The 16,935-nt window shown below is 39.3% G+C and overlaps 1 protein-coding gene across 3 annotated transcripts in view; it reads left to right on the forward strand.

Annotated features, from left to right (window-relative positions):
- Positions 1–16,935, forward strand: part of RELN (reelin) — a 511,932-nt gene that overhangs the window by 453,186 nt on the left and 41,811 nt on the right. For all 3 annotated transcript variants that reach the window (XM_044245854.1, XM_044245853.1, XM_044245852.1), the window contains exons 47-50: positions 7,354–7,494; positions 8,729–8,906; positions 10,945–11,138; positions 15,260–15,516. In XM_044245854.1, the coding sequence (XP_044101789.1) occupies positions 7,354–7,494; positions 8,729–8,906; positions 10,945–11,138; positions 15,260–15,516 (770 nt within the window). The remainder of the gene's footprint in view (positions 1–7,353; positions 7,495–8,728; positions 8,907–10,944; positions 11,139–15,259; positions 15,517–16,935) is intronic.

Here is a 16,935-nt window from a genome sequence, read left to right on the forward strand (position 1 = left end):
CAAAAAGACTGTGGAAGGTTTGGGATAATGGAATAGGATTGGGTTGTCCTCATTTTAGGTAAACAGATTTAGGGAGGGAGGATATTCTTCCATGATAATCCCAACTATAGGCAAAGAAAGGGTCTTATGCTAAGAAAACCAAATGACTACATATAGTATTTATTGGGTTTGTCATGGAGAGATATTCCAAGGAATTACTAGTTCATTTTTTAAAGGAGAAATTCTTAAAACTTGCCTCAGTACTATTTATCTCCATTGTCACTTCCAATTTCCCAGTTATCTTTTAAAAGACTTTTTGAAAGCATTCATATTACTGAACATCTTGTTAAAAATTTTCAGTCAAGTCAAGGAAGCCATGGACTTCTCTTCCATATCCATTTTCTCATGCATCATTTTGGTACTTTGAATACCATTGCTATTACTTTACCAAATTTGTGTTGGTCTTTCAGGACAACAGAACATAAAATAATTTTGTCTGGTATAAACTATGGTACTATGGACTTTCACATACTGAATATATTAATACTTTCACATTATATGAAGATAAATAAAACCTATTTCCATTTCCACTACAATAGAGAATAAAACTACTTACAGAAATTCTGCATTCCAGCTAAGCTTTCTCAGTTGTCAACCTTGTTGCCAAAGTTTTGTTAGGAAAATTTGAGGTTTGGCTGTGCTTTGTACATATTGCTATGTATGGATTCTTAAGATTGCTTTAATAATTAAATATGTCATTCTTCATTGAGAAGGCATTTTAAAAATTATAGGAAATTCCTTTTATTTGAAGGAAAGTCCAGTGTATTTGATGCTCTCAGTAGGCCTACTCAGAACACTGTAGTTTTTTAAATTATCATTACTAATTATAATTATCAGCAAAAATAATAATTCCTCATTTTACTAAAATGAGGATAGCCATTTTCCTTTCTTTGTAATCAAATCAAAATTTTACTCTTGCATTTCAAGGGACCACAGATTATTTTTGGCTCACATTTATCTATTTAAAATTATAAAATTTTAGAAAATAACAAACTATATTTCAATATAATCATCACCCAGCTTCAACTGTTATTAATTTATGACCAGTCTTGTCTCTTCAATAGCACCACTCACTCTGGAACCCCTATTTTGAAGCAATCCCCAATCAGATCATTTCAACTGCAGATATTTTAGTATGCAGCTCTAAAAGAGGACTTTAAAAAATATAATTATTATATCAATATCCCACCTAAAAATAAATGAGTTTCTTATTCAATATTTTCTTACTCAATATTTACTTAGTCTTCAGTATTCACATGTCCCTGTTTGTCTCATAAATCATTTTATCATTTTTTTCAAGTTAGGATATAAATCAATATAATTGGTTGATATGTGTCTCAAGTTCTCTTTAACTTTGAGGTCTCAGTGTTAACCTTTTCAGATGAGGACTAAGACACAGAGAAGTTATGTTACTTTCCCCATAGCCATATAGTCGGTGGCTGAACCAGGAAGGAAGAAAGGCCACTTGGGGTGGCTTGTTTAAATTCTTCTGTTGCTGACTCTGTTATGTGCTTTCCACCAGAGTTCCAGGGAGGTATCGTGTAGGATCTAGATCACTTTAAAAGGATACCTTACCTTTATCACATTTGTTTGGGGTCATAACCTGTGGTCCAGACACTTTCTCCTCATTCCAGTATTCAGACCCCAGCGTTTTGTAAGAAATTTAGAAGTAGGGAAGATCAGGTGACAGTAAATAAGTAAATATTCTTCCATGGGTAGATTAATGTTACCTAAAAATCCCAAAATGTCACAGTCATTTAGTGTCCTACAAATTCCTAGTGTTAATTATAATCACCGAAGGAATTTTCTACCAAAAGGTCTGGAATGCCTCAATTAAGAACTCCCAGCTCGCTGCCAAATCAGTGGCCTTCCAGCCTTTACCTGCTATTCAAGACAACTCGGGTTCTCAGTAACACATCAGCTCCAGCAGGAGATAACAGTTCTAGAGCCAGTTCTCAACTAAGAAGCTATCGAGGCCCCCTCCTTGAGTGGCAGTCCTTTCACCTGTGAAATGAGTCAGTTGTACAGAGAAGTTTCTAAGAGTCATCCTCTCATTTCCACCCCAAAATTCAACCTCCTTCTTTTGTTCATAATTCAGTGTCTTCTTCATGAGGATCTCCTCCAGAGGAGGGATCCCCTGGCAGACTACCCATCCCTTTAATAAAAGCCCCTCGCCATAAGTAATTCATTCACATTCCTGGTACCAAATTTCAGGCCTCCTCTCTGGAGCCTACTTTTTCTCTAGCTCTTATCTGGATGTCATGGGTCCACTCTGTTCAGGTGCGCTGATCTCTACTTCCTCCCCCATGTACGCCTACCAGTGGGATCGCTGGGTCATATGGTGACTCCATGTTCAACATGTTGAGAAACAAAAACGTGTTTTCCCCAGCAGCCACGCCAGTTTGCATTCCCACTGGCAGTATATGAAGGCTCCGCATCCTTGCCAACACTTGTTACTGCTGTCTTTTTTTATTATAGCCACCTAGTGGGTAGGAAGTTGTATCTAATTTTGGTTTTGATTTGCATTTCTCTAATGACTAATGATGTTGAACACACACTTATCAGCCATTTATAGAACTCCCTTGGAGTATTCCCACTTTTGCCTAACACAGAAAAATGGGCTCGTGGAGGAAATTGTTTTCCAGGATAAAGGCAGGACCTTGGCTGCCAAGGGAAATAATAGAGGCAGGACCTTGGCTGCCTTGGGACATTGTAGAGCCTCTAACTAAATACAGAGGGCCAAGGGCTTCAGCTAGGACATTAACTTGCTGAAAGAACAGACAGACTTGGGTGTACACACAGCAACAATATACACAGCCTTCCGTAGCTGAACAACTGCTCATATTTAGAGGTTGTGGTAGGGATAGGATGATTTTGTACAGTTTGAGTTGGTTTTGAGTTTACTCATTGAGAATACATTGTAGTAACAAACCAAGAGATTCTTGCCTTCTCTCAGTTTCGTGAGTGAGAATTACAGCCCTGTGACAGGGTGCTGAGCTTCAACTTTTTCCTTGAGAGTAAGAGGAGTGACTATATTTACTAGTCCTAAATATTTTATGTATTTCTGAGAGTAAAGGAAGCATCAAGGAAGAGTGAAAAGGTTTTTTTTAAATTCTGTATGGTTCCTATCACAAGGCTTTTTTTCCTGATGATGATGATGACAAGAGGACTTTATAGGTAGAAAGAGTAGTCCTGGAAAAAAGAGCAGATACAAAGACTCAGAAATGTGTTTAGAAACCTATTAAAAGGTGTGAAGGCAATGTGGGGAAAAATTCCCTGGGAGAGCAGAGATGGAAGCCATACTAGCGAGGGTAACATTTTTTAACTTCATAGCAATGGATGTTCAATTATTAAACAACACTTATGGAGCACTTAGTATGTGCAGTTGATGGAGAGGAAATGATATAAATTCAGAAAAGAAGCAAAGGGAGACATTTCAAGGATATGGAAAAGGAGAAATATGCTCTGGGGCCACTTTCCCCAAACTCCAAGAAGCAGCAGCTGGTGGTGGCTGTCATTATAAGGAAGCTTCAGGATAAATGATGACACCTGCCAAGGGACTTCACCAAGACACTCACAGGTCTTGGTAAACACAAGCTAATTAATTTTCACAACACCCTTGTGAGGTGGGAAGTAGCGTTTTCTTAGTTTTACAGATGGGGAAGTGTCAGCACATAAACATAAATTATTTGGCCCCTTTATATAGTGAAGTTGTGACAAGGTTGGGACTAAGAAGTCCTAGAAATTCAACTTCCAGACCTTCATTTTTCAACTTATATTCCAATTCATCCCCTTAGTGAAAGTGTCTCCCTTTCCTATAAAATAATATTGCATAGTATTTTTACCCCTGTTTTATGGGTACACAATTACTAAGTGCAGTGTTCCTAAGAATATAAAATCACACTTGAGACAGGGCCCTAGAAGTCCTCTAAGTTAAACCCCTCATTACTTATGTTAAATTATTCACCGCGGACACAGGACTGACTAGTGCCAGAGTACAGATTAGCGTCCCTAAATATCTGTACTCTTAGTGGCCAACTCTGGTTTTAGTATATTCTACACATGGTCTCCCACTGTTTCCTTTTCTGTGGAATGCCACAGAGTTGTACAAACTGAAAATGTCATGGTTGGAAGTCCCCATAAAAGCTATCAACCCCAACAATGTGTCTAGCTCTTAAATCTTCTCTACAATCTCTCTGTTAAGTGGCTGCCCAGACTGTGATTCAACACAACCAACATTCAGAAAACCGCCCCCTACTAAGCAGCTCACGCCATCTCTCAAATCCTGGGAGTTCTTCTCCTGCTTTGACAGCCATCAGATCACTGCCCCCTCCAGCACTGACCCCCCAGTCCCTGCCCACCCACCCTGAAGACATCTCTTATTTGATTATTCCAGGCCATCTTTATTGCTGTCAACTTACTATTCTTTCAAAAAATATTTATGAAGTCCCATCTATAGGTGTCACCAACAATGAAACGATAAACAAGAAAAATAATCCAAGAGAGGAAACTATACAAAAATAAATACTTGGAATAAAAAGTAATGAAGGGGGGCGCCTGGGTGGCTCAGTGGGTTAAGCCGCTGCCTTCGGCTCAGGTCATGATCTCAGGGTCCTGGGATCAAGTCCCGCATCGGGCTCTCTGCTCAGCAGGGAGCCTGCTTCCCTTCCTCTCTCTCTGCCTCTCTCTCTGTCTGTCTCTCTGCCTACTTGTGATCTCCCTCTGTCAAATAAATAAATAAAATCTTTAAAAAAAAAAAAGTAATGAAGGCTTTGATGGAGTATCCTAAAACATTAGGGGAATGAAGATTACCTGCCTACCCTTTATAAGAACTGGAGATACAGAACAGTATTCCCTGAAGGGATAGAGCTGTTTCCTGCCCTTCAGAAATTTATAATCTGAAAGAAAAAGAATATAAGTGTTGACTTGTTATTAGAATCCAAGTAACCATGTGCTATGGAGATATGATATTCTACTATGTTATTTATAAAATGTTGCTGCATGCAAACAGGCATAACTATTAATGAATTTCATCATTAAGAAGTAACTGAACAGGAGTGCCTGGGTGGCTCAGTTGGTTAAGTGTCTGACTCTTGATTTTGACTCAGGTCATGGTCTCAGGCTCATGAGATCGAGCCCTGGGTCAACTTCATCAAACAGAGTCTGCTTGTCCCTCTCCCTCCCCCTCTGGCCCTCCCCTTTCCCCACTACCCACTCTGCTCAGCCCTGCATGTTCTCCCTCTAAAATAAATAAATCTTAAAAAAGAAAGTTAACTGAATAGCACAGCATAGCCCCAGAGGAGCCTCTTCAACTGCTAATTGTGAGAATGGTGGCCCCTTGATACCAATTCCCCGCAACTTTTTTTTTTTTAAGATTTTAATTATTTATTTGAGAGAGAAAGTACATGCATTCTAGCAGTGGTAGGAGCACAGGGGGAGAGAGAAAGAGGGTAAAAGAATTTCAAACAGACTCTGCACTGAGCATAGAGCCCTAACATGGAACTGGATTTCACAATCCCAAGATCATGACCTGAACCAAAACCAAGAGTCAGATGCCCAACTGACGGAACCACCCAGGTGCCCCTTAACTGCTTGCACCTAGTGCTAGGCACTGTGCAGAGAGGGTATAATGTTGAGAAAAGGGGATTAACACTGTTCCCTTGTAACTTGCTCTTCTGAGGCGGAGGCAGACATTTAAGAAATACTTTTGCAAATAAATATATAACTACAATTGTGATAAATACTATAAAAGGAAAAGAACAGTTTGCTCTGGAATAAATGTGATTTTTAAAGGGACCCAAAAGAAAATTTCTCTGAGGACCTAAGACTGCCTCCGAGACCTGAGGGACACAGAAGGGAGTAACCAGGCAGAGAGAGGAAGGAAAGGTAGGCCAAAGATGGGAAAGAGTGTTGTGAGCTCTGGGAATGGGAGAAGGAGCAGTGCTCCAGACTGAGTAGCCAGGATGGAGTGATGGAGGATGGGGCCCAGGAGGAGTTTGGGGTTGAAGTTAAATGCCACAGGAAGTGAGGGGAGGATGTTAGGTAGTCTATGGGAGCTGAGGAACAGGAAGTTATGGAAAAGTCAGTGCATAGATGCTCAGTAAGCAAGTATCAAAAAGAAGTATGTATTTTCAGAATGGAGATTTTAGTTCTGGTCTGTTTCTTTTCTAGTTTCTAAACTTAATGCGTATGTTTTCAATTAGAAAATACACAACCTTTGCTGTTGTTTGGTCTTTGTCCTGCTCAAAACAAGTATCTCTCAGTCAAGTGATTAACAGTCTCATAATCCATGAAACAGGGGTGACCGACTGGCTCAGTCAGTGGAGTATAAGACTTGATCTCGGGGTCATGAGTTCTAGCCCCATGTTAGGTGTGGAGATAATTTAAAAAATAAAATCTTCAAAAATGAATCCATAAAATAAAACTTTGCTTTTTCTAATTATTTAGAAATAATTAGATGTTCTGAATGTTCAGAATGTCTTCTGAACGTTCACCATCCTTTGAGCCTTGAGCCCTGTTTGGACTTACTGCCATCTAGTGTCTCTGAGAACATAAGTTTATTTGTGTTTCTGAACAAGACACTTCCCAAACCTGTGCAAATGAGCAAATACCTTTCTGCTTTTAGAATGGGAGAATCTCTGTTTTGATTTTATTTATATTACATTTGAATTAATATAAAATAAGTCTGGCCACATTACCCTTTCTATTTTTTCTCCATCCAGTTATCTACAGTTTCATGGATCCCTCTGATTTACACTCTTACTGTCTCTTACTGTCTTCTTAAGACTTCCATTCCTCACGAACGCTATCAGAGGTGGGCCAGTATGCCCACTGTACAAAAGTGTCTGGTCTTCAGGAGCACATAGGAGTTGAAGTCAAGCTTTCCAAGTCAAATGCAGAGCGGCGGGGGTGGCTCAGGAACAGACATCTTTCCCTAATTTGCAAATAAAACTTAGCAGCCGCCCTGGTGTCATTCCACAATGGTGCCCACCCAAAATTCAGGACTCGCTGTTCCCCTGAGGCTACTGGTTAGGATTAGTGTGGGTTTCTGTTTTCATCTGTTTTTACAAGTCTGTGAAAGATTCTTAACTATTATCTGTGAAGATAATATATTCTCAAGCTATTGCAGTTCAGTTTGGTCTGGTGTGGTTAGGGTTTTGCCTAGGCAATTACAATAACGAACGCTTTTCTTAGAACGTGAGTTAGAGACATACCCGCATTTTCATTGCAGCTATCTGTGCACTTGTTCAAATATACCAGAACACATTTTCTTTTCCACCACATCCTTCATTATAATTCTCTTGTTCTTCAAAGGTCCCAAGCCACTCGTTTCCGGTGGCATCAACCAGCCCCTTTTGACAAGCAGCAGACGTGGGCCATAGATAACGTCTATATCGGGGATGGCTGTATAGATATGTGCAGTGGCCACGGAAGGTGCATCCAAGGAAGCTGTGTGTAAGTCCATTGGGTTTTCCTCCTTCCGTAGGAAGCTCCTGACTCTTGTTCCAGTCAGGAGATTTTTCCGAACCTGGGTCTATAATCACTCCAAAGCTGCCAGTTGTATGGTTTTCTTGAAATCTGATAACTGTAGAGCTTATGGGTATGGTATCTTCCTTCTTGCTCAGAGATCAGGAATGAACAATAACTATTTTGTCAGACAAAAGGTGAATTAGCATCAACTGTATTTTATTTCCTTCTGTGTTCCTATGATACCCCAGAAAAGGATGTTAGAAGAGGTTCAGGAGTTCAATATATTCTGACCAAAAATAGTATGTCGTAAGTATTTTTCTCACTTAGGCCTGAATGTATGTAATAGATACATATTACTTGTGGTTGAATTGGTATTCCCTGAGGTTTGCATAAGAAGGTTTTTAAATGCCTGCTCAATTTGCCGTTAATGGAGAGGCCTAGTATTTTACTTCGCGAGCCTTAGCATCTTTGGAAGGATCTAAATAAAGTGTGTGTGTGTGTGTGTGTGTGTGTGCGCGCGCGCACACACATGCACACATGTCTTATGTACCACAGGCCCTTGTGCTTTATTTTCAAAGATTTTGTGTTTGTTAGGGTAGTATGAATGAAGATGCTGATAGAGAATTCATACCCCCTTCTCCGCTAATCTCCACATGCCTGGGGGTCTTTCTTTTGGATAATGATTCTAGCCCGTATCCGGAATGACCTCTGAGACCCCAGAGCCTCCATCCTACGTTCACATTTCTTCCCACACTGAACATGAAGGTCAGTCCTTCGGTCAAAGATGGCAGATACTACCCAAAGCACGCACTGCCTTTTGGAACATAGCATCTTGGATTCCTAATTGACCCAAAGCCTCTTTAAAAAGACCAATTTCCCAAGTTATTAGGACCTACCGGTTCAGTTTGGCAGCCACAATTTCTTATCGGCTTGCTAGAGCTGTGTCCTGTAGAGACAGGGCTCTAGTAAATCCTCTGAAGTTTCTTCATTCCCTGCAAGCCCATTCCTATTTTAGGAATGCCTAAAGGCAGTTAATTCACAGATTATTTCTAACCTAAAGCACTGTTTAGAAAAGCAGATGAACTCTGGAAAGCTCTGTGAAGATAAGTAAAGTTTCATCATCCCAGACTAGGAATAGCAGCTGTCTTCACTAGTTTGAGAACACAGTTGTGGAGGTTTTGTTTAATGTTGACTTTTCCTTTCTTTTCTCCATACACAGCTGTGACGAGCAGTGGGGTGGCCTGTACTGTGATGAGCCTGAGATCTCCCTTCCAACCCAACTCAAAGACAACTTCAACAGGGCTCCATCCAGCCAGAACTGGTTGACTGTTAACGGAGGGAAACTCAGTACCGTGTGTGGCGCGGTGGCTTCAGGAATGGCTCTCCACTTCAGCGGGGTGAGCATTTGGCTACTGGTCATTCGTTTCTGCATTGGCTGAGGTTCCCCCGAAAGAGATGAGTCTCTTTTAAAGCTTAATTGGCAAATCAAGATGCAGAATTAGACACGCTAAACGCACAACCCTGATGTGAACTTGAAACGTTACACAAATCAGGAAATACTAATTATTTCCAACATGTTTCCCATTGCAACTCAGTCGAGACCATTTAATTATGCAAGGTAGTGTTGGCACAAGGCATATGTAAGCACACATTAAAAAGGACTTAAGTGACTTTTCATCCTCGGAGAGAGTGCTTACACAGTGTGCGAGGGTCTTCCGTCCAGATGATGCTCTAATTGAAAACTCTTGAGCTTGCAACAGATTTAGGATTTAAGGAGCCAGGAACTGGGAAAATGAGCTTCAGTGTTTCTTGAACCTATTAACAACAGTTAATTCTTCCTTTTTTTTAAAAAAAAAAAAAGGTTTTATTTATTTGTTTGACAAAGAGAGATCACAAATAGGCAGAGAGGCAGGCAGAGACAGAGAGGGGGAAGCAGGTTCCCCGTTAAGCAGAGAGCCTGATGCGGTGCTCAATCCCAGGACCCTGACATCACGACCCAAGCCGAAGGCAGAGGCTTAACCCACTGAGCCACCCAGGCGCCCCCAGTTAATTCCTTCTATAAATTATCAAAGAAAGAATAACTATCAGTAATGACTAGACATTTTTATTTATAGCAAATTATTTTGCAAATGACAACAGCAATGTTAGAAAATTTCTTTGATGGGGCTCCTAGGTGGCTCAGTCGGTTAAGCATCTGCCTTCAGGTCAGGTCATGATCCCAGGGTCCTGGGATTGAGCCCCATGTGGAGCTCTCTGCTCAGCGGGGAGTCTGCTTCTCCCTTTCCCTCTGCTTCTCTCTCTCTTTCTCATAAATAAATAAAACCTTAAAAAAAAATTTCTTTGAGAAATTTTATGGTCTTTCTAATTGCTGCTGAAGATAAAGTGTTTAAAAATAGAATTTCTTCAATATCATGATTAAATACCCTTCATAAGCAATTTTGTTTTCAAAAATTACAAATCCATTGTCAGGTCTTTATTTTCCTAACATTCCCTAGCTTGGAATTTGCTTTTGGTTGAATAAAGTGTATTATTTTTCAGTGTTTTAGTTGATAGTAACAATACAAGATTTCTGTAATCCTTAATACTAAGAATGCATGTTTACAATACTCTTCCTAGTATAGGCAGAGCTCCAAGAGGCCCAGTTTTCTGCATGTGTTCAACTAAGAAATATTGAGCTATCTACACTAATAAATTAATATAGATGACACTAAAATCAGCTATGAAAGTTTAAATAGAAATCATTACAACTATTATCTGTAATTAACAATTAAATTGTATGAAATCCTTAGATGTAGTCATTTTAAAATTTCATGTTAAAATAGTTATCTCAACATGCTCTTTTATTAATAGTTATTACTTTTTTAAAAATCTGAAAATGGGTACGCCTGGGTGGCTTAGTTGGTTAAGCCACTGCCTTCAGCTCAGGTCATGATCCCAGGGTCCTGGGATCAAGTCCTGCATCGGGCTCCTTGCTCAGCAGGGAGCCTGCTTCTCTCGCTGCCTCTGCCTGCCTCTCTGCAGGCTTGTGTGTACTCTCTCTCTATCTCTGGCAAATAAATAAAATCTTTTTTAAAAAAATCTAAAAATGCCTGTGAGTAACTGGAAATAGTTTAATAAAACAGAATAGTTACTTTAATTTCAGCTCTCAGTTTGCTTATAAAAAAAAAGAGAATCTCCTTAGAATAATCATTCCTTGTAAGTGAGTTCTAATAATGAAATTTCAAAGTTTAGCAGATACTTGCTGAGTACCTGCCGTGTGCTAGAGGCCAGGCGGGGAGCTTAGATAAGGGAGAGATGATGCAAACACCAATATTACAATACCATGGGACTTGTATTACAAAAGAAATATTAAATGATGGAAGCCAGAAAAAACCTTTAACCTGCACTTACGATTCTTTATGACTGTTTTTGTTGGATTCTGCTTTTCTCCTTTAGGGTTGCAGTCGACTGCTAGTCACCGTGGATCTGAACCTCACTAATGCCGAGTTTATCCAATTTTACTTCATGTACGGATGCCTGATTACACCGAACAACCGTAACCAAGGTGTTCTCCTGGAATATTCTGTCAACGGAGGCATTACCTGGAATCTGCTGATGGAAATTTTCTATGATCAATACAGTAAACCTGGGTTTGTATTCTGTTTTATCTTTAATAATGAGTATGTCGAGCAAAGAGGATTGATGAGGTCTGCCAGCTTTCGTCATAGGGACTGTGAGTGACCCGGAACCATACCCATGCGTAGAGATGCTTTGGAGACTGCCGTAAAGATAAGGTTTCTGAGCTGAGTGAGCAGCTGATTTGGGTTTTTATTTTAAGAACAACTAATTTTTTAATTCTAGAATAAGATAAAATATGTTATCACAATGCCAGTTGTGAATAGACCCAGTGCAAAAACTCATGTGAATTAATGAATATATGGTATTAATTTCAATGACATTTGGAAAAATAGAAACAGGAAAACAATATATTCATTCATTCATTTATATAGTGTTCACTCCTATTTTGAGAATTGAGGACTTGGAAATAAACAGAATAAAATGTAAATATCTTTAAAGAAGCACAGAGTCCATTTTTTAAGTATTTATTTGAAAACCCTCACAATGGGTTTAATAAACACAATGTATGAGTCATTTAAAATATATATATTCTCAGAGGGCAAAAAGCAATAAATGTAACCAATGATAAAAGTTAAAAAAGGGTCTTAAAAAGTAAAATAGCATTTTTATTAAAGTGGAAGAAGGAGAAGAGAGAAGAAGGTAAGAGAGAGAGAAAGAAGAAGTTTGGAGGAAAGGAGAGAGCAGAGCAGAGGGGAAAGGAGGAATGAATATAGCCCAACCAAGAAACATAGAATAATTAAAAGCACCCAAAAAGGAAGACAAAGCATAGATAATCCCTCAGTGCATGGCAAGTCAGGTACAGACTAAAAATTAGGTAAAGTAAAAACAATGAAAGAATCGTATAAATGTTCATTTAAACTCAATGTATCCATTAAGAAGTTGTTGTGAATGGCAGAAAACCCCAAGTAACTTAAACAGAAGGGTTTTGTTTTCTCTCTTATATAAATTAAATCCAGAAGAAAGTAACCCAGGACTGCTACAGTGGCTCCACAAGCATCAGAGACCCAGGTTCCTTCTACCTATTACTTTTGCCACATTTGACACATGACCTCTATCTCATGGTCCAAAAGGGCAACTGAAGCTCCTCCACATTCCCTCCTGCAGAAGGGAGGATGGGCGGGAGGGGCGTGCTCTCTCTCTTCAAGGACACTTTCCACCAGTTGCCCCTATTTCCATTCACATTCCATTAACCAGAATTTAGTCATGGAAACACATCTAGATGCGAGGGAGTCTGGGACATACTGTCTTTATTCTGGGTGACTGTTCACCTTGTGAAAAAGATAGGCTCCTATTATGAAGGAAGAAGTTGGAAATGGCAGTTGAGGAAATGCCAGCCACAAGCAAATGTTTTTAAATCCTGCACCTGTGTTAAATTTGGACACCAATAAAGGAATCCAGAGAAGCTTAGAGGAACACAGTGTAAAACTGCTTAAAACGTGCTCATCTATTAGTAGAAGACAATAGATAAGCCCAGTAAAAACCACTTCCTTAGTCTTTATGGAAAAAGTTGTAAAGACTCAGGTATGAGTTCTTGAACATTTAGCATAATATACAGAAAAAAGGAAGTTAAGTTAGGATATAATCAGAACTGTCTGATCCACTTTCGTTCTCTCAGGGAGAAACAAACTGACCAAATTAGGAACAGTCGGTCATAATTTATTTAAACTTCCAACAGCCTTAGTTAGATAAATTTCCATTCCAAAAGTTTGTAAAATGTGGTCAAGGATTTATCAGAGAAGGGAAATTAATTTAGAAATTGGAAAGAAAAAAAAAAGATAAAGATCATTTCTCTGGGTAAAGAAGACTGACTGTATGTCCCTGCAGGAGCAGATAGATTTCTGATATTATTTGATACACTTTAAAATGTTAAACATGCCAAATCAATGCAAATAAGTTCTAAAAAGATCTTACAAGGTGAGCATACAAAAAGGGGGCAAAGAGAGGTGCAGCTGAATTTCAAAACTGAAATGCATGGGGAAATAAACTTTGGGAAAGACTATTTGCCTAGGCACTGATGGTCTCCAGAGTGACAGTAACTATACAGGTAAGGATCTAGGATTCACAGTCTATACTTTCCATGTGTACCCTTTAGTACACAAAATGCATCTTGGTATTGGGATACACAAAATGAAGGACATAGTTCAAAAAGTATTTAAAATTCAAGTACTGAAAATCCAATCAAAAGCATCCTTGATTTGAATGGGTCTCAATCGGTCCCCATCTAGAATATGGCCTACTCTTCTGATCTCTGTACCTCAAGAAAGACATAAAAGAGAAAAGAGGAAGGAAAAATAAAATCAACAAGGAGATACTATATAAATAAAACTAAAATAGTGAACGCTCTTCAGTGTGAAAGACAAAAACTAAAGGGACCAACCACAAACATTCAACTTAAGGGTTCTTCACAGGATGAATTTGGGCTTACTGGCTAGGTCTTGGAACACTAACACTAAGAGGCAGTCTTTAAAAGTAAATGAAAGTAGATTAGCATAGATTTAAAAAATAGGAATTTGTGTAAAGGTTAAACCACAGGAAGTTATTTTCCCCAGCCAACTTCATGGCTGTGAATACAAGTTCAAAAGGGTTTGAGCTTTAAATGCATAATTGTGATGAAGGGGTATTTTAGACCACATGTCTAGCTGGTTATGATTCATATTGGAGCATGGAGTCATATTTGTCTATGTCTGTTCTTCGTGACTGGGTTGGGGACAGCACGCTGGGCTTCTTTCTTAGCGCACGGTTCTTACTTGGCGTATTTAGTATAGTGTTTTCAATAAAACATAAAGACAAAGTCAATGTCAAACTACAGGCAACTGGTAAAATAATTACAAAAACCTGGCACCCTCAAGCTTAGAGCCCAGATATCCTGCCACAATCCAATGTCTAAATTCTAAGCAAATTGCTGCTACTCATGGAAGTAGAATGAAATCTAGGTGCCATGGGAAGGAAGCGATGAAACCATTCCGTAGGAGAGAGAAAAAAAAAGTTAGTCTTGGCTTATGTCTACCAAAGTGCATATCCCTAGGCCTATAGATCCGGAGATGCCCTGGGCAAGCAGAAAATTGTAAAGTCCTTTTAAGGTCTGCCAGGGACATTTAGAATAAGTAGGTCGTTCCACAATTCTTGAATTTGTTCACATTCTGTTTCCCCAATTTAGGGACTCCTGAACCTTCATAAACTCAAGCCAATTTATCATGGTTTTTAAAAGTTAAAAATTTTACATTTTAAACTAAAAATTTTTAATTTTTTTATAATATTGGGTGAAATTTTTACTTTTAAAGCTATTTGAGTGATAGTTTGCAAGTGACAAAAAACTTTCATGTGGCAACATTCAATACATATAATATTAGTTCTTTTTTTTTTATTTCTTTTCAGCATAACAGTTCATTGTTTTTGCACCACACCCAGTGCTCCAGCAATCCGTGCCCTCTCTAATACCCACCACTTGGTTCCCTCAACCTCCCACCCCCCACCCCTTCAAAACCCTCAGATTGTTTTTCAGAGTCCATAGTCTCTCATGGTTCACCTCCCCTTCCAATTTCCCTCAACTCCCTTCTCCTCTCCATCTCCTTTTGTCCTCCATGCTATTTGTTATGTTCCACAAATAAGTGAAACCATATGATAATTGACTCTCTCTGCTTGACTTATTTCACTCAGAATAATCTCCCCCAGTCCCGTCCATGTTGCTACAAAAGTTGGGTATTCATCCTTTCTGATGGAGGAGTAATATACACTCCATAGTGTATATGGACCACATCTTCCTTACATTCATCTGTTGAAGGGCATCTTGGTTCCTTCCACAGTTTGGCGACCGTGGCCATTGCTGCTATAAATATTGGGGTACAGATGGCCCTTCTTTTCACTACATCTGTATCTTTGGGGTAAATACCCAGTAGTGCAATTGCAGGATCATAGAGAAGCTCTATTTTTAATTTCTTGAGGAATCTCCATGCTGTTTTCCGAAGTGGCTACACCGTAATTTTTTAAATTAAATTTAAAAATTTTAAAATTTTATCTCATGCCCTCCCCAATCCACCACATGACTTGTAACATCTTATCTCTTGTTGTACATCTTTGACTCACGAGACATTGATATGATCCCCACCCTCTCACCCCCATCATTTTCTCACAGATTTGTGAATATCCTTCTCCCTCCTGATGCTAAAGAGATTGCTACTCGCTTCCGCTGGTGGCAGCCAAGACACGACGGCCTGGATCAGAATGATTGGGCCATTGACAATGTCCTCATCTCGGGCTCTGCTGATCAGAGGACCGTCATGCTGGACACTTTCAGCAGCGCCCCCGTGCCCCAGCATGAGCGCTCCCCCGCAGACGCTGGCCCCATTGGGAGAATTGCCTTCGACATGTTTATGGAGGATAAAACTGCAGGTACATTTTTCCCTAATGCTAAATAAAAATCCAGCAGAAATGTAGTGTAGATTTGGGTCTTTTCAAAAAAGTAGAATGTGTGCCTCTTACAGGTTCTCAAATGGTATAGAGATCGTGAAAATGCTTTCACCCTTTTGTTTCTCTCAAACTTCCTGGTTTATGTTGTAACTACATCTTTTCTTTCATTCAAGCAGCAAGAATGTTTTAATAAATAGCATTCTATAATAATCCCTTTTCTTTTTTTTAAGAGAGTCTTCATTTCTGTGCTTCCTATATTTTCTCCTTTGGGTAGAAAACCAACATTTCCTGGTCATTTGTTTTAATACCCAAAGACAAATGTCTTGTTTTACTACGTGTCAGATGAATTTAGGATGGCATTTCATGTTTACGAGAATGTCTAAAGGTCTTGCTGGTTATTCTTCATTCTCTCTAAAAGTAGAGCAGTAATCCTGCTGAACCAGAAAGGATCTCTACATGCCATGATCATTTTTAAGGTCTTGTCTTTGTTTCACTTAACTGAAAATCTGGTCTCTTTTTTAAAAGTGGTGTCTTATGTCAAGTTTGTGGCTTTATCATGCCACATCCTTGGTTATACTACATAAAACATGGTATCCTCAGGCAAAGCAGTGATGTTGAATTATACAGCTCCTACCAGTACTGCAAGTGTTATCTGAAAGAGTTGTCTGAAAATCGGTCTCTGAAGAAGGTTATTAAGAAGATTGACTTACACAGACCTGGTTCAGACCCTGGCTAAATTATTAATTTATTTTTTCCCTGTGTAAAGATTTATGTAAGTGAGTTTCTGGTCAGAGAATTATTGAAGCACTGCCTCTGTGTGAATACAAGCAAATACAGATTATTTTTTCAAGTACCTAAAATATGGGGTTTTACTTTAGGTTTGACTGATGATGTGCAATTGGAGAATTGCAACACTGGTTTTCTAGACGCTGTGATATCTGCTTACAGAAGTAGTTTCTGATATTTCAGAAGGGATTGATGAGGGAGTTGATTAATGAAACCTGCTTTCATCAGGATTCAGAGTTCTAGCATAAAACATACGCCCCGGAATAAACGGGTGCGGGGTATTCTCAATGGAATTCAAGTTTCTGTGCGCCTTGAATCTTGAGTAGTAGATGCAGGATTAAATCTAGCTCCAAATCCCATGAATCAGGATGGGATATGGAATGAAAATTAGCAAGTAATGGCAATAGCATTGTGTTAGCCATCTGAACCCAGACATAAACTGCTTGTTCTGTGACATTGGTTAACGCTCAGATGAACTCCAAAGGACACCACACAGGTGAAGGCTGAGTTTCAGTGACATTGTTTGGTCTCTCCTCTGACTTCTCTGATGCCATACGACTCTGACTCACACAGTGACCCCACACCTCCAATTATACCTGTTCATCGCCACTGTAA

This window comes from Neovison vison, chromosome 4 (assembly GCF_020171115.1).
Source record: "Neovison vison isolate M4711 chromosome 4, ASM_NN_V1, whole genome shotgun sequence".
Lineage (NCBI taxonomy): Eukaryota > Metazoa > Chordata > Mammalia > Carnivora > Mustelidae > Neogale > Neogale vison.